Source organism: Poecilia mexicana, unplaced genomic scaffold, assembly GCF_051168715.1.
Source record: "Poecilia mexicana isolate PSO_F unplaced genomic scaffold, ASM5116871v1 scaffold_5, whole genome shotgun sequence".
Lineage (NCBI taxonomy): Eukaryota > Metazoa > Chordata > Actinopteri > Cyprinodontiformes > Poeciliidae > Poecilia > Poecilia mexicana.
The window spans coordinates 22,967,171-22,989,018 of NW_028263374.1; the positions used below are offsets into that span (position 1 = coordinate 22,967,171).

The window sequence follows — 21,848 nt, forward strand, 5'->3', positions numbered from 1 at the left end:
AGAGGTGTTTCTTTTTTTTAACCTACCTTGAATAACCTCTAAATACTGTCTAGTAAATACTGAAAAAAAAGGTAAGAGGATAGAGTTGTTTGAAACAACATGCCCATAAAAACAGCTTAAATTTGATTTAAATTCTTGGAAATGTTGACAATAACATAATTCCCTCAAGCTGAATTTTAAAAAGTAAATAAAACACTTCTGTGATTTTGGGGAATAATCTATCTTGTTTCTTTGTTAGGACACGTCCTGGTCAACTTTTCTGTCCACTTCCAGGGCATGAATTGTATTAATTATAATTATGCATGAAACCACAGTATTTTACAAGCAGTTATAACAAATTGTTACATTTCCTTACTCTGAATTTGTGGTCATTGTATTTATTCAGTGTTTAATTGCTGTGGCATTTTTTGACAGCTACACAAGTTCTTTTGTTGTTGTATTACAAACTGATAAGCCTGCAAATTAATTGGCTTTTTGCCATAAACCAAGCCGCTCTATCACGGAGATTGAAATTATACCTAAAAATAAAATAATCCCCTGCTTGTGTTTCGCTCCATTACAGATTCCTTTCTTTCTTCTGTAAGAGTATTAAACAAAGATTCCTCATGTGCCCACACCAACCAAAACGGTCCTGCATTAAAATCAGGTCTTAGTATACAGACTGCTTGTGTTTAGAGGCTATCAAGAATGTTCCGCTACAATCCAATGGATACTGTTAAATTGGATTTCAAATGGTTATCATTGTATTTATGCTTTAATTACTTTTAAAACATTTTTGCAGAATGTTTTTTGAGCAGTTTCGAGTCCAAAAACAAACTCCTGAAGGCAACATGGATACACAGTATATATACGAACTTTTAGGGTAAGAAATGACAATGCAAGACACCATTTTTTATGGTTTAGATTTAGTTCTAGTTCTAGTTTTAGTTCAAATTAGTTTAGTTTAGAGCAAATTACAGATTAAGACATAATTTCATGATGTTATGTCTTTTTTTTATTTAGAGAAAATGCCTCGTACTACATTGCAGCTTCCTTTGCTTTGTTGTGGATTCTGGTGTGGCTGTACAGAGACAGCCTGGAGATAGAGAACCTTTCTGACAAGTACGTCTTCGTGACTGGTTGTGACACGGGCTTTGGGAACCTTCTGTGCAAGAAGCTCGACCGCAGAGGTTTTCGAGTTCTGGCTGGCTGTCTCACAGAGAAGGGAGCTGATGATCTGAAAAGAGTGACGGGGCCTCACCTTAAGACGGTCCTGCTGGATGTGACCAGTCAGAGCAGCATCCAGGCAGCTATGGAGTGGACCAAGAAGGAGGTTGGAGATAGAGGTGAGATTAAATCACACAATAAATATATGAGAAATCAGTTTTGAAACTGTAACTTTTCAATTTTGTTTTCTTCGTAGGACTTTGGGGTATTGTGAACAATGCTGGACGTTCCTTACCCATGGGTCCTTCGGAGTGGATGCGAGTGGAGGATTTCCACAGCACACTGAAAGTGAACATGAATGGAGTCATTGCCATGACTATGACCTTCCTGCCCCTCATTAAAAAGGCCCGTGGACGTATTGTAAATGTGGCATCTGTCCTCGGCAGGGTGGCTGCAAATGGTGGCGGGTACTGCATCTCCAAATTTGCAGTGGAGAGTTTCTCTGACTGCCTGAGGTAAAACCATTAATAGAATAGAAAAAAAACAAAAAACAACATCCTCTATTGTAGCACATTGGAGAAGTTCAAGTGTACTGCAGCAAGTCAAAAGCAAAGGGAAGTATTGATATTCAAAGTGAGGTAAAGAAAAAAAAGTACAACAGAAAAATAAGAATAAGAGACAACATAGATGCAACATATAATAAATTATAATACTGTGCAGTTATTAAAAATAGCACAGTCAGAGGAAATGTGCGACTGAGCAGAGAAATAAAAATGTACAAGATGTCCATATATGTGCATGTAAAACAGCAGCAAATAAAAACAATACTGTGCAAATGTAAGCTGGTATGCGCAAATAACAGCAGGGAAGTAAAGACTTACTGAGTGGGAGCATAGATGATTATAAAGTCTAACAATTATTAGATGATAGAAGATGTTAATTTTCCAGTAGTATTTATATAACTAATTTTTTGATGTAACCTGAGCGAAGAAGATTTTGAAACGACAAGCCTTACATAATCCTCCTATGTTTCTGGCTTTACTAGTAGCTCTCTGGAATGTACAATCCAGAATGAGTAATGTACAGATTGATTACAGTAATGAATGCATTTTATGCTATAAAAAAACATAACAGTGTTAGAAAAGAGTTTAAAGGATCTGTCATTTCCCATTGACTAATCATAATCAAAGCACAAAACTAAAAGTTCAGTGTTAAAAAGAGGGAAGGGTAATTTACAAACCATTAAATGAACTTGAAGCATGTGAAACTGCATTATTTACTAGTCTGCATGTCTTCCATTTTCAGGAGAGATATAAGCTACTTTGGAATCAAAGTGTGCATCATTGAGCCAGGATTTTTCAAGACAGCAGTTACTAACCTGGATCCCATTGAGAGGGAGCTGCACCGTCTCTGGAATCAGCTCAGCCCCGAAGTAAAAGCAAGCTATGGAGAGAAGTACCTGGACAACTGTAAGTACAAGCACACTTACAGAGGAAGGAAGCTTTATGCTTTAAGGTGTCTTTAGCAATGTGTGTTAAAACTGCATGTGTCTGTTCATTGGCTGTTTTTGCGGCACAGTGTTTGGGGCAACACTAGTAATGGAAAAAGAAAAAAGTTCTCCATCAGTTGCTCCCTGAAGAAGTTTTAATTTGAGTGTTTTTTTGTTTTGTTTTTTGCTTTCAGACATCAAGATCCAGCGTTTGATCATGAATGCTGTGTGTGACTCAGATCTCACCAAGGTGACCAGCTGCATGGAGCACGCTCTGACTGCGGCTCACCCACGCACTCGGTACAGCGCCGGCTGGGATGCTAAGCTTCTCTGGATCCCTCTCTCTTACATGCCTTCCTTTGTGGTTGATATTGGACTAAAGTTGGTGCTGCCTCGTCCTTCCAAGAGTGTGTAACTCATCAATACTTAAAGAAAGAATGCCTTCAGAATTTTTAGCTTTGTTATGTAAGTGTGCCTGATGCAATAGAGCCTGCTGTCCATAATGAACACTGTTCATTTAATAATCAGATTGTGCTTGTATGTATTTTGTGTATATTGTACTGTACAGTAGTATATCCATATAAGTTTGTATATTTGTGCAATTTGTCAATTAAGACTGGTCTAACCCTAATGCTTTAAAGAGAAAATAGTACTTATTGCTTTCTTTGGTTTGTTTTTTGTCTAGGGTTATTTCTTTTAAATTTGTTTTTTTTGCAAGTATGGGTACCGGCACTTTCAGCAATCACAGCCTGAATAAAATTATATTAACTCCAGAGAAATCTTAAGAACAAGCTCAGCTTTGAATCAGTAACACATCACATCAGTAATAAACACTGTCTGCATACTGTGTTACAATAATCTGCATTGTTGTGATGGCTGCTAAACCTTGTTAAAATTTAAAGAGGTCCTGGTCTCAACTTGTACAGAATCATGAAACAAACCAATTTCTTAATTTTAAGATTAAATTTGATGAACCCACATCAACAGGTGTATTTGGCAAACAAAACAGCTAAATGAAAATTGCATTAAATCTCTAAATGCTACATTAATACTACACTAAATACTTTGTTCACAGACACCCATTAATGAAAGAACAACAAAGCCAAATTCAATTAGGAATTATTTTTTTATTGAGAAATCCCATTCAAGATTACTCATGATGTTTTACCCTTTTTTTTGAAACATCATGAAGAAAGACATAAAAATTTTAATGTTTCTAAATCAAAAGTTGCCTAATGCCTTGTGTGTAATATCTCACTACGACAAACCAATACAAAGTAATGTGATACACTGTCACAATAAATTTGACAACTACTCGACTTGTTCGATCATTTTTATTTACAGGTTTATATTTCTGTTCAGCTACAAGCTCAAACAAATATAACTAGCTGTGTGACAAATGCCAGACGATTTGTTTGTAACCTACATCCTGAAAAATTAACTATCAAATGCCAGACTTGCAAAAATTCCGACACAACCTGAAAGCAACACAGCGTTTGCTCTCCTGAAGTCGGGAAATCAGTGACCCCCGCAGGACAGGCTGACTTTGACACGTCAACCGGAGCTTTACAGACGGGTCATTCTCAGCCAACCCGTTTGCTCTTATCAACTCCACGTTTGTTGCTGTCGTTTAACCATGCACTGCCTCAAAGCGCTGGGACTGTCAGAACTTCTACAAGTTATTTCCAAAAATGCAAATACGATGAGGAATTTTCTCTCCATACATCCAGCATGTTGTTTCATCAGAAATTCAACAACTACATTTCAGCGACGAACTTACACCCACCCGGATCATTTCCATAACAAAATGTAAGTACCCCTGTTTGGTGCTTGCTGGTTATATATTCACTTTTTATCAGTTGATAAGGTTTTTTAAATAACCTGACAGAGAATCGAAGGCTATGGTTCATTTATTATAGCAAATAAAATTGATCAATTGCTGAATGTAGAAGAATCTTAAAATAATATAGTATGTCTCAGTTGAAGGTAAAAATATGAATTATTTCAATTTGGGAATATTATGATAAACGTGGCTCAATATCTTATGTTATTCATTTTAGTCCAAAAAAAAAAAAAGAAAAAAAAAACATGACTACTGTAAATATTATATATAAATTATATATTTTGCACCTTTTTTATTGCAAACCATAAAACAGTTAAGAATCATTTCTAATTTAATTTTGATAATATGATTATGTAGGACAGTGAAGGTTATTCTATTCTGAGTTATGAAAATATGACAATGTGAATATTGTTATCTTATAGTCTTTACTTTTCATTTCAGGAACATGTATTCCACATCTCCCAGTTCTGGAGTGGAAAACATGCTTTTCTACACCATCACCGAAGGAAGAGACCAAGTGCCCATTTCATACTTTAATGCTGTAAATATAGCTTTTTTTTGCACATTAAGCATTCATTGATTCGATATGCCTTGTAGAAACAGGTAAAATTTATTACACAAATGCTATTTTAAGGGGTTTTGCATTGCATCTGGAGAGATGATGAGGTTGAATCCGATTTTATGTTTGCAGGCCCTGAAAAAAACTGGCCTTCAGCCCTCAGACCCTCGGCTCAGAGAGTGCATGGAGAAGCTTCGACGGGCTGTGACGGACTCTGTTGGTGAAGTGATGATGGATAGAGACCTTTTCCACAGGTGAGTATTAGCATTTAGTATTCTACAAAATTTTCATCTCAAACCTGAGAGCAGAATTAGAGAAACGCATTCCCAGGTCGTGCTAAATGGAGTGCACCAATGCAGCATGCAAAATATAATCTAATTCAGAAGGACAGGAAAAGTCAGTGATCAGACAGTCAAACTGCTTAAGCTGCAGTGGTCCAGTTGTAATTATATTGAGAAGTTTTCTTAACATTATCTTTGAAATCTGTCAGCAGGCTTCATCAGCACAATTCAAGTACTGTTGTATTTTTAAAGCATTAGTCTTGCCAGACTTCATGTCTCCATTTGCTCTGATGAGAGTTGGGACCTCAGGCCAACTTTTAAACACAAGGTCCACACCCAGTTTTTTGCTGGGCCTCAATTTAAATTCATATGATCTTTTAAAGCATCAAAATAGATGCAGGATCTTCTGCAGCTCTTCACAATTGTATCTTTATCACAGCACTAAGAGCCTCATGGTGTTTTGTTTCCATTCATCACCAGGCTTCTGAAACCATGAGACCAAGCTATTATTAGTCTGACCTTCTAACAATAATCCAATATTCCATTTTAATATGAGGTTTATGGTATGTGTAATGCTGCATAATTACCTCTCTGCTAACTTCTCCTGTTGTATTTTTAACTACACCAAAATTTAATAAGAAATGTACCATAAATAAATTTATGCCATGTTATCTAGTATGTTACTTGCCTCTCTCATTCTTTGTCCTACCTCACTGAGGTGCATTTATTTGCCCATTTGCAAAATTATTTGCCACCCTGCTCCAGGCTGAAATTGTTTGTTTTAGTTTGTCCTGAAAAAAATATTAAATTAACCAAACAAGAGATTGTCATAATGTTCAATGCTTGTTTTATGGTATGTTATGCCTTGTCATATTTAGAAAATATAATATTGAAGTTAATTTGAATTTCAGCCATTATTGTCTGTGTTAATGTTTCATTTTCAGATGTGTCGGGGGCAACATCGTTCTGCTGATCCAGGCCTTCCGGAAAAAATTCATCATCCCTGAGTTTGATGTGTTTGCAGAGAAAATCAATGAAATCTACAAGACAGTACAAGAACAAAGTGATGGCAAGGTAGTTTTATTTTGCTTGACTTTGTATTTCATCAAAACTCCAATGATGATGTTTTAGTTGATGACGACTTTAGTGTGGATGTTTGAAACCTCAAATTCAAAACTTATCATGTTTATCTCCACTTTCCTAAAATTTGTTATCGGAGATTTTTAGATTAAAAGCTGCTACATCTTTCATTACCAAGCTCTGCTTTTCTGTTTTAAACTGTGGCTTCAGGTTGCTGACTACATCCCACAGCTGGCCAAGTTCAGTCCAGAATTATGGGGTGTTTCTTTATGTACAGTCGACGGGCAGAGGTAGGATTTACATTTACTTTTGCTGACCATTTAGTACTTAGACTAGACGTATTACTAAATATCATTTAGAGTAAGGACTCATGGGGTAACCAGTACATTAGCAAACCTATTCAGGAGAACAGATTCATGTTGAACATTTATATGCCCAGAATTGAGGTGTTGAGCAAACATATTATCAAAGGGAATGGATATATCTGTAAAGATGATGACCCGGACATTGCATAGCAAAGCACCATCAGCACACAAGTAGTCATGGGTTTAATGCAATCAAAGACTCCAGAGAAAGCTTCAAAAATGCAACCAGCAAATTAAATATTTGTATTTATATTAACTATATTTGAGAGTGTTTTCCATCTTCTTTCTTCAGGCATTCTGTTGGTGACACAAAGCAGCCCTTCTGTCTGCAGTCATGTGTGAAGCCCTTGCAGTATGCCATCGCTGTCCATGAGTCTGGAACAGAACAGGTTCACAACTATGTTGGCATGGAGCCCAGCGGACTCAAGTTCAACGTTCTTTCTCTTGATGAGGAAGGTATGCATAACAAGTCATCACCACCTTGTTTCTCTACTAAAACCTTCATCACTCTGTCAGTGTATGATAATGCTGTACGTGTATGTGCTTTAAATTTAAGCATTAATTCATTTATATTTTTCCAGTTGTCGTTCAGAACTCTTATTTAACTTTGTGTTTACCTCATTTTACTTTCTTCTAGATAAGCCTCACAACCCCATGGTGAATGCTGGAGCCATTTTGATCAGCTCTCTTATCAAGGTGAATAGGTTGACTTTATTAGTCACATTTAGATCATGTGCAAACAACAAACAAAAGTGTTTCTAGTAAAAATCAATTACAGAAGCATGGGAAGTAGGCATTATTGCTGCTTTAGAGATACAAAAATAGCAATGGTTATTTACATTATTGTTGCTGGTTTTTCAAATTAATATCTAAAATAAATATCTGGAAAATATGACATTTGCTCTGGACACATTTGAATAATAGCAAAAAGCAATTCTTATTCCCTGCAGCTTGTTGAGTCAGCTGCAGTGTTGATGGGGTTTCTAAATATACTATATGAATATGGATGATTCTCGTTGATGTCTTAAAGATTAATTTTACATGTTTAAAACAGAAAATCTAAAATGGAGCCGTTTTCCTAACTCCATATCTGTTTGAACTATTACCCAATGTTGAGTTATTGCTGCCCTTATGTCCTTTATTTGCACCAACTGATAGCAGGGTAGAACATTATGCAACTAGTAATATATTCATGAAGCTGCTCATGATGTATAATGTGTAGCAGTCATAAATAAACTGACTGTTATAATCAAAGTTTTTCTTCATTTCCAGCCCTTCTCAAATAAGGCAGAAAAATTTGACTATGTAAGTCATGTGCTTTGAATTTCCCTTTTTTATGAAACCATCATTTTAAAATTATGGCACAAATATTTAGTTTTTCATAGTCATGTATAATGTGAAGAAAGTATTATTTTTTTGTTTCCCAGGTTATGGAGTTTGTGAAGAAGATGGCCGGCCAAGAATATGTTGGATTTAGCAATGCCACGTGAGTTCATCATACCTAAACGTTTTGATTTGTTGTATGGATGCTCCAATAGATATTCTGTTAGACACATTATGCTTTCAGTTCTTAAATGCATTATTGATAACCCATTATTGACCTCGGCAGCTTGTCTTTCTCAGGTTTCAGTCAGAAAAGGAAACTGGTGACAGAAATTTTGCCATTGGTTACTACATGAAAGAGAAGAAGGTCTGCTAAAATACATTAAGTGTATTTTCTTCTGCATTTGTTTTGGTGATGTTTTTCTTTCAATTTGTACAAGCTATGTAGAATTACAATGTCAAGCTCTGATTTTTATGTTCTATTCACCAGTGTTTTCCTCCAGGAGCTGATATGATTGATGCCCTCGATTTTTACTTTCAGGTAAGACTCTTTGCCTTCACCAAAAGGTGTTACGTCTTCCTCTGTAAGATTGAGTTGAACTGAGATAGAAATTATTTAGGTTGAATCATTTGTGACTTGAGTGACTCTTTTCCCTCCAGCTTTGTTCCATTGAGGTGTCCTGTGAATCAGGAAGTGTCATGGCTGCTACTCTGGCTAATGGAGGGATCTGTCCAATCACAGGCGAGCGAGTCTTGAGTGCAGAGGCGGTGAGAAACACGTTGAGCCTCATGCACTCCTGTGGCATGTACGACTTCTCTGGCCAGATGGCTTTTCATGTGAGTATGGCTTGACACAGAATAGCTAAAAGTATGTATTGCTGTTCAGCTGAACCATTCATGATCTCCTCTTTCAGGTGGGCTTGCCGGCAAAATCCGGAGTTTCTGGTGCAATACTGCTGGTGATCCCTAACGTAATGGGAGTGATGTGTTGGTCCCCACCTTTGGACAGAGTTGGGAACAGTGTTCGGGGAATACACTTCTGTCAGGCAAGTAGAACAGTGTTTGTTTAATATGAGACATATGAACTCCTCTGCTTCCTCCCTGTGGTCTTGCTGTTATCTGCAGAAATACACTGCTTCAACCAGTGTATTACATACACAAGCAGGGTCAACCATGCTTGTGTATGCGCTGAACAATGTAATTGGTACCATGTTGTTCTAGATTGGATGGGTTAGAACGTTGTTGTTTGGCAGATTAAGGTTTAGGTTAGTTTGTGCCAAGAAGATTAACTTTTTATGTTGCTGAGTTTACATGTGCTAAGACCACACAGACCTTCTTGTGCAAAAGCCTTATGTCATTTTCAAGAACATGGAGGTCCAACTATGATCTTCCTCATTTCTGTCTGGGCTTAGACTGATTGCAGAGTAAACCATTTTCTTGTGACAGAATATTACCCAAGGTTTACTTTTAGCAATTTTAAGATATGCTATCACGTTGAAAACACAATTTGGCTGAAGGTTGAATTGATAAGACATAAATGGTCGAAGGGAAGAATCTTGTACCTCTGAGATTATGTAGGGGACCATGACTCAAGACTTTCTGTATTGTTTATCATAAAAAATTGTCACAAAGGCTAAAATTAATAATATAGAGGAATCTCAAACTCTTAGATCTGAAGACTATAAAAAAATTCCTGTTCTGTTCTGCATCTGTAGGAGCTGGTTTCACAGTTCAATTTCCACAACTACGACAACCTGAGGCACTTTGTAAAGAAGCAAGACCCCCGCCGGCAGGATGGAGATGACAGGGTAGGCTGCTTTTGATCTGTGTGTAAGTTCTATGTTTAGATAAACCACTTTATGTTCATGCAACTTTAATGTATTTTCAGAACAAGTCTGTTTTCAACTTAATGTTTGCTGCCTTCAGTGGGGATGTGTCAGCACTGAGAAGGTACCCAAAGCTTTGGCTTTTATTTGTCCTGTTTCTTTACATCTGGTCTGAATAATAACACAACAATATGAATAACAAATTGAATCAAGGAGGAACTCTGTTTAAAGTTATAAGCATGAACTGTTGCTTGGCATAGATTTCCACCAGTTGTAGTTTCATATTTATTTTAGTCCTTATTATGACAAGCAATACAATACTGGAGATAAATTAGTTTTTATAACAATGGTATGTGCACAAAATGAATGTCTAAGTATGTAATTAGTCTTTTACAACAGTACACGATAAAGTTGGCAATGAGTTCAGAGTTATATAACTATTGTACAATTTTGGTCAATAAATTACACTTAGATATATATTTTTTTCAAGGGTTTGCTTATTGTTGAACTTATTTTGAAGACCTCTTGATTAACTTAATCATAGGCGTAATTAAATGCATAAACAATCGGTAACATACTTAATATAATGTGAACAATTTAGTGCTTTGATGTGCATGGTAATCATTACAGGTCAATAAAATAACGTCGTAAAAAAATAACCTCTCCCCCTGCAGTAGATGCTAATATTCTTTAAAAAGGACAAAATATTTTTGCCTTCATAACTTTATGAACACAAACCAAACTGTGATCTTTGAAATCTTTCAGAAAACAGCGAATACACTTTTTGTACTGGAGTGATCCAGAACAATTTTCCTTCTGATATTCATAATAACCCAATAAGGTTGTAGATCAAACATTTATTCTCATGTTTATATACCCTTAGATTATTCTTAATATGTAGTGGCAATCAAAAACAACTAGTGAACAATCAAAATGACTTATATTTCAGATTTGCCCTTTCATCTGTGGACATGGATCTGAAAGACTACGACTCCAGAACAGCGCTACACATTGCTGCAGCAGAGGGTGAGCTCCCCCATCTCATTAGTTATTTTGGGAAAAGAAATGTTCAGCTGTCTGGTATCCATCAACCTGTCTGTCTTTGCCAGTGCCCAACCAAGTATTCATTCCATAGAAATTTTTTTCAGAAGTCTGACATTTCTGTTTAAAATACCTTCTTGCAATTGATTTTATGAAATAAAATTTAAAATAATAATAAAAAATTCTCAAATAAATAAAGCCCATTCTGAACTTTTTAAAAATGACTTGGTTGGCCATAATCTGAAAGTGTAATTATTTCTGCCTTTTTGTTCTCAGGTCACATAGATGTTGTAAAGTTCCTCATTGATACCTGCAAAGTTGATCCATTTGTTCAAGACAGGTCAGATATGAACATCGTTTGAATAATGACTTCTTCCTTCTACGTCTGAATTGGCAACATTCTCCTAGATAATTTGTTAAATTTCACTACAGGTGGGGGAACCTTCCAATTGATGATGCCATGCAGTTTGGACACGAAGAAGTTGTGAAGATGCTAAGAGAATACCAGCAAGACTGGAAACAGCAGGAAATGCAACATGGTGAGGCGGAACCCCGAAAACTGGATACAATAGAGGGCATGGTGTGATAGCTTTAAAGCAGAATGGTAGCGTGTCAGTACATTTGTGAAATCTATGTAAACTTGTGGAAGCTCATTGTTAAACTTGAACTAAGCGCCAAACCAAAAAATCCTGACTAAATGAATGTAATTGAACTATGCATACTGTAGCAAATATATCAAGGGTGTAAGCTATTATATTTATACTTTGTCAAAACGTGTCAAGTTAAATATTTAAAGGCAATGTCAGATTAATACTGCTGTAATTCAGCATCAGCCTGCCTGCAATGTTTTTCACGACTCCATTTAGATAGCTATTTAGCTTAAATAGATATTTATTTAAAGCTAAAACTTTCTGTATGATTTGAAAATGTGTTAATAAAGTGCTTTTGCTGACTTTAATCTCTGTATTTTTCAATTATATTTTACTTACAAGGCCCGTTGGAATATGAATATAAGTACCAGAGAATAATTAGTCCTTTATAGGGGATTTTCATTAGCCTTTGATGTTCACAGGCTTATTCAGAAATATTTCTGGCATTTGTAACTACATGCACACATACAAGCATGAATGCATACAAACTCAAATCAAAACCACAGGTATTTGCATAAATTCTGCATGTTTACAAAACAGAATTGCAATATTTGTATTTTGTTTAATGTTGAAAGTTTGAATACATGACAAAAGAATGGGAAATGTGCTTAGTAATGATCTGCTGTAAATCTCATTAATAAAGAGATGTTTTTGAAGTGTTATGATTGATAACAGTTCCTTAGCAGTTTGTCTGTACACCACTAGTGGTTCAGTTTTCAGTAACCAGGTGGCGCTGTGGCACCATGAAATTAAACTTCAAAAGATTTTCATCAGGACTTCATTTGCATTAAGAGGGACCTCTTGTAAATAACAGGTCCTAAAAGTTAAAAGAAAGTGCATAGGCAGCCTGCTGAGCAGACAACACAACATCCAAAAAACTGGACTTATTAATGTATTTGTTTATTTTCTATCATTTTTATGGTTCTGCATAAAAAGCTAAGCACTGTTGAGATTACAGGTATTTTGCGGATTAAAATAAGTGGTAAATTTAATGACTAATCGGTAAAATGTGAGAGGATTTTAGAGAAGCCAGAATAACTGTTTGGGGAAAAAACCTAAGGCTGACAAGCAGAAATTTAAAGTATACTTATGTTGTAAAAATAATTGGGGTCTGGAAGTGTGTCACCTCTGGGAGACTAGATAACCTTACAGTCAGCATTTGCTGCATATCGTGTAACTGTATCCAATACTCTGTAAGATGAGATGCATTTGATCAGCATATTAATTTGCTAATTTGTCACTGTCTCTCTTTTTTAGCTTTTTTGTGCTTGCCATTTATACTATTATATACACAGTGGTCTGAAATTACTTAACATCAAAGTTTTGCTGAGATTTTGGTTCACTGCTAAATCCTTTCACAGATTACCCTTAAAATAAGATGATTCCCCTTAAATGTTTAAATCTTTAATTCATTAGATATATATCTGATTTTCTTTTTCTTTCAGTCTCGAATCAGATCATTAATTTATTTTTCATCATAAAACTTCAACCAAACATGACAAAGCAGTTTAGACGCCATTTTCATGACTTTTATTTTGATAGAGTGTGAAAAGAATCCAGAATGTTCTCTTTTTTTCCACAGATATTGCTTCTCTTCTTAACCCATGATCTGCAAAAGCAAATACAAATGATCAGTTGCAATGTCCAAACACAAACCATTATAATCTATGTAATTCTTGAATGATCAAATACTAACGCCGTTCATCCAGCTGATGTAAGCAGAGACACGGGTAAAGACGGTGGGTTTCTGGTAGGTGTTGCAGCCAAGGGAAGACACAAAGCTGGTCACTCCATGGACCACCCACTGGCCGTTGACACTGCAATTCAGGGGGCCACCAGAGTCACCCTGCATAAGTAAAATGATATTAAAAAAAATCAGTCATAAAAACTGGATGTCATTGACTTTATCTTGATATTTTTATTATTCCTGCAGCCTTGGAAAGTATTCATGCCCCTTGAACTTTCATGTTTAGTTTTATTATAACAACAGAATTAAAGGAATAAGTAATAAGGAGAAGTTGTTTAAAACATGGAATGGTCGTTAAAAACCATGTTCACAGAGCTCTGCTTAAGAAATTCAGAAATGGAGAAAGTGTGCAAAACCATCCATTATTTATTTTCCACCTCACAATCATGCACTATTTTGTGTTGACCTGTGACATAGCATCCCAATAACAATAAACTAAAGTTTGTGGGTGTAAACTGACAAAAAAGTCAGTTAATTGTAGCTCTGCACATCATTATGAACCTCATGATTGTCCACTTTTTGTTGAAAGCAGGGAGTTCAACAGGTGGCTCACCTGACAACCAGACTCGCTGTAACCTCCAGCACAGACCATGGAGCTTTTCACAGTGCTGCCCCACCAGCCGGAGCTGGAGCAGGTGTTGTAATCAACAACAGGCAGGTAGGCTTGCTTCAGCTGAGCAGACAGGCTACCGCCAGCTGGGAAAATCAGCCAAACATATCAGAGCCTGTCTGAACGTCCACCATGTTAATCATGTTAGTGTGAAATGATGCTAGACTGACTCTGAGTGCGTCCCCATCCGGTGATGTAGCAGGGGTTGTTGTGGGGCAGAACCTGACCGGAGGGAGGAAGAACGCCCAGCTGGACGGAGTTGCTGAGGACGGCGTCAGTGGACAGACGCAGCAGAGCAATGTCGTAACTACAAGAAGCAGGAAGCAAATGCCATTTTTTTAAGATCCTTGAAAGGTGAGTTGTAAATAAAATTTAGCTCTATGAAGAAACATATTTCTTTGTTCTTTTAAAACATTAAAACCTCCTATCCAAAATGTTCTTTTGTTCTAAAATCCATTAAAACCATTTCGTTCAAGAAATAGATATCACATATCTTTTAGCAGAAGTTAAGCAACAAAAACTTTTTTTTTTCTCAATGGTTATGCTGGTAATTACTTAATTGATGCACTTCCCTAGAAGTTATTGTAACAACTAAAGAAGAAAACAGAATAAAATATATTTTTTACATGGAAAGTATTATAAATAACAAGTAAGGATCAAATTGCACACATGCTTCATGTTTTTAAAACTTAAGTGCAAGATTACTTAATAACATGTTGCATACGTCTGTCTTTTTTGCCCTGTACATATTAAGAACTGGTGAAACTACATCCTTACTAACCCTCCAGCCACATTGTTGGTGTTCCAGTTAGGGTGGATGTAGACCTGGCTCACGCCCAAGTACTGCTCCTTTCCCTCGTTGTTGTAAATGTCATGATCTCCAAGAACGACACGCCAAGTCATGGATCTTTTGCCCATGCAGAGGAGACAAGATGTTTCTTTCAGTTATACTTATCCAAGCTAATTCAAAAAATTAAAACAATAACATGATCAATAGTTATTTGAAGATGAATCTCTGGTAAGTGGGACAATATCAAAAGTATATTCAGGTCTATGAAAATTGCTGCTTCTCTTGTTTTTGTTCTCTTCAGCTCTTCCATGATGCATAAGCCTCCCACCTGTCCACACAGTGAGCAGCAGTCATGACCCATCCTCTCCTAATGAGAGTTCCTCCACAGGTGTGGTAGAAGGAGCCTCCAGACTGGTACTGAAGGGAAATCTGAAAAACAGCAAGATACAGTTTTGCAAACACAAGTAAACAAACCCCAAACCTTTTCTCCAATGTCCTAAAAAGACTTTCTAAAAAATAAGATGTAACTCTTGATGCGGATGAGGAGATGCAAAGCAAAATTTCCAGTTTTGATTGAGAAAAAGTGACAGGAATGATTCTTGGACTTGATTTGGGGAACGATTTAAGGGAAATATATATTTACATTACATTTATCAGTTGGTGTACTTGATGTGATGCACAGATGTGATCAGTTTAAAATCTGACCCTGAAGATTTCACATTTTTAATATCAGCAAGCAAGTTCCATGAAATCTGCATGTTTTCTTGTAGTTTAAAATAACTTTACAACTACTTTCAGGCCTTTTTTTTCTCTCTCTCTTACTCTCGGTGAAGGCAGACGCTTTTTTTCCCTCTGCTCCCTCCCTGCTCATGCCTGCCCTGCTTGCTCTGTTTTTGTCCTGTCTTTTTGGAGCATTTCTTTGCACATCCTCCAGATCTACAAATTATGGATCTGGTCAACTGGTTTCTCAATGTAATTGATCAAATTTTCTTGATAAGAAATCTGGGCACAGGAGATCCCTCTTGTCCTGCGGGGACACACTCGATTGGATTCACCCTGGATTTATTCATGATGACAAGATTTCTACTGTTTGGAGCTTGCGGATTCCTGGCTTATCTACAAATTTGTGATGGACTTGGCTGAACTAGTGAACACTCAGACTGTTGGTGTGGACAGAGACGCAAGTTGGATGCGAGTCTTGCTGAGACTTGCAGCCCAGCTGAGGACTCTAAAACTCACTAATGGGATGGAATCGATCTTGGAGAAGTTGCTAGTTTCGGTTCAGTGGAATGACCAAACTAATTTGGATATTTGGGAACTGAGATGTATTGGAGAGACTTTAGGGAAGATTGAAATTTATAATCTAACCGACCTAAGACATTCTGTATCTGAATTGGCTTTTCCCGTGTTGCCTTGGAAGGGCTGCATATTTACAATCTCCTTGAAGATATGTAAACATAACACTCCTTCCCACCTCACCCCCACCCCCTGTTATCCAGGCAGCTGTGGAGCTGAGCGCTCCCAAGGACATTCCTCGATAACAATTTATTGGACTTCTGCTGGGAGGTTGAGCAACGTGATTTCATGGCCCTTTGATATCACCGCCTTCACTCATATCTTTGTTTTGCCATTTATTTTGTCTGAATGTTGCCATTTGCCCTAATGTGTCTTTTCCTCTTTTAATTTTATTTTGTTAGAAACTGTGGAGTACTCACTTTTAACCCAGAAAAGGACTTAGAACAAACTTAGAATTTAGCTATTCATCTTTAGATTATCAGTTATTTAGAAACTGTACAGTGCTCACTTTTAACCCAGAAAAGGAATTAGATCACTCACTCTTTAGCTTATCTTTTCAGAAACTGTAGAGTTCTCACTATTTAGATGCAGAAACCAGAAGCCCAGATGAGACTTTTGGATCGAGATTACTTTTTCTAGACTCCTGTTCTTCCAATCTAGAAATGGAATTAGACCAGAGGATACTTAGCAACCCTGAACAGGAGCACTTAGTTTACATACTTTAGATCAACATTAGGTTATTTTTCCTTTTTTATTTTGCTCTTTCCTTTGGTTTGTTATTTTGTTTGTATTTCCTTTTAATTCCTGTGAAACACTTTGTATTGCCTTGTTGCTGAAAATGTGCTATATAAATAAAATTACCTTTACCTTTTACCTTTTCTTCTTGTCTTTATGGTAGTGATTGTTTTGTTAAGTTTGCAACACATTAATTATAAGTTCTGAAAGGGTTTGAAGTATACCTGCCACGGCCAGGAGTTAGGATTGGCCACCTCTCCTCCCACAACTCTTTCCTCACCAATACCATCCTTCAGGTACCTGGGCTGGGGTTCAGCCAGAACTGAGCAAAGCAGATATCCAAAGGAAATAGCAATATTACTTTAAAGTCCATATGGGGCTTCTGTGGAGAATCTTCAAAATAGAATAGGTGCTACTTACCCAGGGCTGCAAGAGAGGTCAACAAAAGAAACCTGAGCATATCTGCAGTCTCCTTAAACTTTCTGTCCTGGCAACCTCTGTCCAATGCTCTTTTATACCCTCAGGTCAGCTAATACTGATAGTGTTGTGGATTACGTGTCCAATGCCACCCTACATCCACCTGTGCAGATCCCACCGTTATCATCAGAGCAGGAAGGACAGACTACATTTATTCAAAGAATAGTTGTAGTGCTGGGTGTAACAGTTTTACTTACTAGGAAATACCGAAAGATTCCCTCTGCAATTTTGTGTAAAAATGTATTTTACCTGCACAGCATATGTTAAAGAGTAAGACTAAAGATTAAGTAAAACCTTTTTGACTATTTTGTCCATACTTGTTATTGCAGTGGTGGGGAATAGCCCCACACTACCATCACAAACACAAAATAGTTTGGGATCTGTCCCTTGAGTCAGGCAGCCTCCAAAGAAACACCTCCTCCAGAATATTATTGCATTAATCTGAACAGCATCTGGAAAAGTAACTGCTCATGAGAGAAACTTGATCAAAACCCGCTATCAACAGCTTCTGGACATTTCAGGTTTTTAAGGAGCTTTTCAAGAGCCAGGGAACATAGAAACAAGATGCAACATCCTCTCACTTAGTTCTGTTCCTGGAAACAGCGAGTAAACAAGTATCTCATTAAGGATCAGCTTTATTTGCCAAGTTCATGCACACAACCAAGGAATTTGACATTGATTCTACTTTGGTCTCAGTTAAGATGACATTTTAAATGTAATCATATAAAAAAAGTCTTGTAAATATGCATATATAAAGAGTATTTTTATAAAAGCAAGGTTAAATTTGTTCAAATTCATGTGCACACGGATGTTCTCACAAAACCTGATGTATGGTTATATTTTTTCCAGCTTGAGCCAGTTGTCTGATTTTAGCCTGTCCCATTGATATCACTGAGAAATAGTTGTGATGTGGTGGAAACGCATGACCTTTTGATGTATACTCAAAAATGAGTAAGCAAAGTAAACAACAGGTCAGCAAAGCATATCAGAGGAGCCGTCTTATTGGTCGATCCCAGATACGGTGGCTGCTGTGCTGGTTCTGGCTCTGGCAGGACAGCTGGTGTTCTTGAAGCTGAGAGGTATAATAATGAACAAACTAATGATCTGAAAACACCAACAGATTCAGGTGAAACTAGGAGAACCATGAAGCTCCAATCTTAATGTGGATGGGTGTTGTTTTATTTTTCTACTATGATCAAAAGCTTCACAGCTTTGTGGAAAATCCAGTAGTTCCATGTTTGACCTGATTATGTTGAACATATCTGACCCTCATTTATTTATTTATTCTGTCTGATCAAATAACTTCTTCCCTGCTTCCGGCTATCCGGTGATGGAGCCAGAGAACGATACATGGTGCTCTCCCTGAGTCAAAATGAAAGCCTCTGCTAATTTTTTAAGGTTGAATTATAATTTAAAAGTAGATCTTAGTATTGCATGTCTTTTTCATGTCATTATTGGTACATTAAGACAACAAAAGTAGCCTGATGCAAAAATGAATAAACATAATTTTAGACTGATTTTTTTTCAGTAATTAATTTTGCAAAACAAGGGTCAGATTAAACAAGGATTTCCTGAGTTTTATGTAAATGTACACAATAGAAGAGGTATACAGTAATCTGAGTGAGAGCAGATGTTTGACTGTGAAGCATCGCTGCACACTTAAGCCTTCTCCCAGTTTACTTGAAAACTATCTGGAGAGCTAACTGAACTAACAAGCTTTAGAGAAATTAGCACACCCTTGGCTGAACACTGGAGAAAAATTTTAAATTTTCTTTCTTTTATTTTAGTTCTTAAATGAGAGAATTAATTTTTTAACTTCTCTTTGCCTTTCAGAAGAAGATGACGAGTTGCTTTCCATCCTGTTGATGCTGAAACTGAATTATAAACTCAAAAATATATATATTTTTTTAGGACTCATCGTGATTTTATGAGCTTCATTTTATCATCTCTGAGTCTTTGTATAAACTTTCTGAAACATTTTTCTGTAACCCCCAATTAGAAGATCCTGAGTCTACATGTTGTCTGAAAATTGTGAATCAGCGGAGAAGCAGCTCTGCTGACTGATAGATAGATCTGCAGGGGAAAGTTGATTTGCATAAAGACAACCTAAGATGGATGGTTTGAATTTTGAACTGAGGTTCTGTGAAGAGAAAATATAGAAAACATGGACAAAATACCTCCTCTGTTAAAAACCAAAAAAGTTCACAATGGCCCCTGAAATAAATTAAAATTGACTAAAATACTATTATGAAAATATATTATAATTTTATTTTGCAATTTTTTTTCCTGACTGTAAACATAAATATCAATATATGCATGTTTTCACTGCAATAAAACTACAAAATAAGATTAATTTAAAACCTTTACAGATCACAGATAAAAGCTGTAATACATGTAGAACATTTTATTTTTTAAAAATAACATCTGGAGTCTCAGGGGTTAAGGACTTCCACCAGCATCTGCATCAGAAATGTAGATGGTTTTGAACTTTTCAAGCAGTCTTATGTGCTTCTCCAGTTCAGTCAGTTGCTCCTCCATGTGGACCTTGCGGCCTTTCTGCGATGGGGTGTATAGGATGAAAGGAAGGCCCTGATATTCACGATGCACTTCATGCCATTTCTTCTTCAAGCCCTAACAAGAAGATGCAAACATGGGAACTTGACATAAGACATTATTCTATCTTTACAGTCCTTTGACTTTCTCTGTTTTATTTTATTTACTTCACCAGACGTTTTAGACGTCAGACGTCTGTTGCTAAACAAAACAAATGAAGCATACCTCCAAGGCAGCATTTCGCTCTTCCTCTGACACTTGTCGTGTGGCCTGCTTCAGCTTTTCAAGTTTCTCCTGGTCATCCCTAACCTGCTGTTCAGCTTCACGGCGCTGCTGCAAGTACTTAGGTATCTCACCATAATCCTGCAGGAACGAAAAAGAAACTTCACATCCACCCATAATTTGCTCAAATGTTCAACAGGGCTGCTATGTGGAAAATGCAGCAGTTAACAGGAATATAAGCTTGGTTTAGCATCGTTGGACTTAGGGAGGTTCTGGATATTATTTAATTTTCAATTCATAAAGTAGATAACAACCAGGTGCTGTTGATCAGTCACTGAAAGGTTAGGGAGGAGAGAAATAGCACTCATGGCCCAGGACCTGTCAGCATTAGCCACACTTTCCACAGAGTGAAGTGACAGGATGAAGGATAATACCTTTTTCACGATGTATTTGGGGATAAGTCCAGCACTTTGGAGAAGCTGTTTGTGTGCCTGTGCAAAGTCGACACGAGAGGGCTTAGGCTTCACATCAGCTGTCTGTATGACAGCCCTCTTGATTGGATTGGGCGGTACATGAAGAGGTAGCCTTACAGTGGTAGTACTGGTTTTCTGCCCTCCAGTCCCTGTCCCTAAAGAAAAGCATATAACAGGTGGGTTATATTGACAGCACAAAAGCAAATCCTAATGCAGTTGTTTGAGGAACTAACTCTCAGGAGCTTTGGGGCGCTTTGCGTTTTTCTTGAGGTAGTTCGACGGAGAAGGCAATTCAAGTTTTGCTGGTCCCATCGTCTTCCAAGCCTGTTTGTTTGACTTCTGCTCAAGCCGAATAGTTGCCATGTGCTTGGGTACATACCTTTAGTGAGATATCACAACATAGAATATCTTCAATAACACTTGAGGAGAGAAACAACAACAAAAAGAAATAAAACAGAATTCGGATTTTAAATGACTAAAAAAAAAAAATTCCCACTTCTGTATTCCAAATTTTGAGGTCAACTGTACGGTTACCACCAAGGACCACCAAGGTTCAGGTCGCCAATTCTCATGGGATGGTCGCTGCTTAAAGTGAAGTCACTCACAGTGAATAAAGCATTCTGAAATTCTAATTAAGTAAAAGTAGCAATACTTCATCCTCATGTTACTCAATTAAAAGTAAAAATTATGGCTTAGTAAAACTACTCCTAAAAGTTTTTTGTTTGTTTGTTTGTTTGTTTGTTTGTTTGTCTTTCAAAAAGTTACTCTAACTACTTACTAACCACCTCTGGTCACACATATAGCCTTAACAAATTGCTAAATAAATGTAACATTTGCTGCCTGTATTATGATTTGAAAGAAAGTCAGATCATCCAACGGTCAAGCTAATAGAAAGAGAATAATCAATAAAAACCGTTTTCCTCAAAAATGTCTGCATTTCTAAATGAAATACGAAAGGTTCCACCAAAGCCTGGTTGCTGTAAGTTCTTAGTGTCTGCAACGTTTCTCCTGATCGGGGTTGTCTGTTATCGGGCAGCCCACCGTGCTGCCCGATAACACCCGACAATTTGGCTGGACTCAATATTTCCAGTGTTTTATTATGTTCGTTACTGATGCATTCAGTGTTTATGTATGACAGATGTCTATCGGATATTTAGTACGGAACAACTTGCGTCTCGTATCGGTTTTGGATCGGTTCGGTACTCCATTGTAAAGCATGGGCTAAATTCTTCTTCGTTTTATTTTTTTAGGTGACTTGTTCAACTCACCTTGGTGGTTTTTTTCCGGGGTCCTTTGGGATCCAGTCTTGAACGCTCCCTTTTGCGTTAATCGCTTCAGACAT

General features: G+C 37.0%; 4 protein-coding genes across 5 annotated transcripts; 2 read left to right on the top strand and 2 right to left on the bottom strand.

Annotated features, from left to right (window-relative positions):
- Nucleotides 1-392: 392 nt before the first annotated feature.
- Nucleotides 393-3,949, top strand: rdh5 (retinol dehydrogenase 5 (11-cis/9-cis)). Its single transcript, XM_014996316.2, has 5 exons — nucleotides 393-862; nucleotides 1,003-1,325; nucleotides 1,403-1,661; nucleotides 2,452-2,615; nucleotides 2,830-3,949. Exons 1-5 carry the CDS (start codon nucleotides 783-785, stop codon nucleotides 3,048-3,050), a joined length of 1,047 nt encoding a protein of 348 aa, XP_014851802.1. The 5' UTR covers nucleotides 393-782; the 3' UTR covers nucleotides 3,051-3,949.
- A 220-nt stretch (nucleotides 3,950-4,169) lies between these two features.
- gls2b (glutaminase 2b (liver, mitochondrial)) lies at nucleotides 4,170-12,265 on the top strand. Its single transcript, XM_014996315.2, has 18 exons — nucleotides 4,170-4,444; nucleotides 4,920-5,019; nucleotides 5,170-5,291; nucleotides 6,263-6,392; nucleotides 6,609-6,688; nucleotides 7,056-7,219; nucleotides 7,401-7,459; nucleotides 8,036-8,068; nucleotides 8,191-8,249; nucleotides 8,387-8,453; nucleotides 8,577-8,627; nucleotides 8,747-8,923; nucleotides 9,001-9,132; nucleotides 9,802-9,894; nucleotides 9,975-10,036; nucleotides 10,862-10,938; nucleotides 11,230-11,293; nucleotides 11,386-12,265. The coding sequence occupies exons 1-18, from the start codon at nucleotides 4,272-4,274 to the stop codon at nucleotides 11,537-11,539; spliced, it is 1,797 nt and encodes a 598-aa protein (XP_014851801.2). The 5' UTR covers nucleotides 4,170-4,271; the 3' UTR covers nucleotides 11,540-12,265.
- Nucleotides 12,266-13,131: 866 nt separating this feature from the next.
- Nucleotides 13,132-17,303, bottom strand: LOC106923337 (elastase-1-like). Of its 2 annotated transcripts, XM_014996318.2 has the most exons (8): nucleotides 17,202-17,302; nucleotides 17,006-17,103; nucleotides 15,079-15,179; nucleotides 14,742-14,867; nucleotides 14,131-14,267; nucleotides 13,904-14,046; nucleotides 13,300-13,449; nucleotides 13,132-13,212 (listed from the first exon to the last, which is right to left on the bottom strand). In XM_014996318.2, the coding sequence occupies exons 1-8, from the start codon at nucleotides 17,239-17,241 to the stop codon at nucleotides 13,201-13,203; spliced, it is 807 nt and encodes a 268-aa protein (XP_014851804.1). In that variant the 5' UTR covers nucleotides 17,242-17,302; the 3' UTR covers nucleotides 13,132-13,200. The 2 variants fall into 2 exon arrangements, with proteins under 2 accessions (XP_014851804.1, XP_087861878.1); XM_088005752.1 differs by lacking the exon at nucleotides 13,132-13,212 and having other exon boundaries at nucleotides 13,288-13,449; nucleotides 17,202-17,303.
- A 2,350-nt stretch (nucleotides 17,304-19,653) lies between these two features.
- Nucleotides 19,654-21,848, bottom strand: LOC106923338 (enkurin-like). Its single transcript, XM_014996320.2, has 5 exons — nucleotides 21,775-21,848; nucleotides 20,740-20,885; nucleotides 20,468-20,661; nucleotides 20,037-20,174; nucleotides 19,654-19,889 (listed from the first exon to the last, which is right to left on the bottom strand). Exons 1-5 carry the CDS (start codon nucleotides 21,846-21,848, stop codon nucleotides 19,698-19,700), a joined length of 744 nt encoding a protein of 247 aa, XP_014851806.1. The 3' UTR covers nucleotides 19,654-19,697.

Coding starts and splice junctions, on each gene's coding strand:
- rdh5 (XM_014996316.2), top strand. CDS start 783: ATGTTTTTTGAGCAGTTTCGAGTCCAAAAACAAACTCCTGAAGGCAAC. Junction 863..1,002: donor TATATATACGAACTTTTAGG/GTAAGAAATGAC, acceptor TTTTTTATTTAG/AGAAAATGCCTCGTACTACA. Junction 1,326..1,402: donor GAAGGAGGTTGGAGATAGAG/GTGAGATTAAAT, acceptor TTTTCTTCGTAG/GACTTTGGGGTATTGTGAAC.
- gls2b (XM_014996315.2), top strand. CDS start 4,272: ATGCACTGCCTCAAAGCGCTGGGACTGTCAGAACTTCTACAAGTTATT. Junction 4,445..4,919: donor GATCATTTCCATAACAAAAT/GTAAGTACCCCT, acceptor TTTTCATTTCAG/GAACATGTATTCCACATCTC. Junction 9,895..9,974: donor GGCAGGATGGAGATGACAGG/GTAGGCTGCTTT, acceptor ATGTATTTTCAG/AACAAGTCTGTTTTCAACTT.
- LOC106923338 (XM_014996320.2), bottom strand. CDS start 21,848: ATGTCTGAAGCGATTAACGCAAAAGGGAGCGTTCAAGACTGGATCCCA. Junction 20,175..20,467: donor CCAAATACATCGTGAAAAAG/GTATTATCCTTC, acceptor TCGTTCCTGCAG/GATTATGGTGAGATACCTAA. Junction 19,890..20,036: donor AGCGAAATGCTGCCTTGGAG/GTATGCTTCATT, acceptor TCTTCTTGTTAG/GGCTTGAAGAAGAAATGGCA.
- LOC106923337 (XM_014996318.2), bottom strand. CDS start 17,241: ATGCTCAGGTTTCTTTTGTTGACCTCTCTTGCAGCCCTGG. Junction 14,047..14,130: donor CGGATGGGGACGCACTCAGA/GTCAGTCTAGCA, acceptor TGATTTTCCCAG/CTGGCGGTAGCCTGTCTGCT. Junction 13,450..13,903: donor ACAGCGAGTCTGGTTGTCAG/GTGAGCCACCTG, acceptor TTACTTATGCAG/GGTGACTCTGGTGGCCCCCT.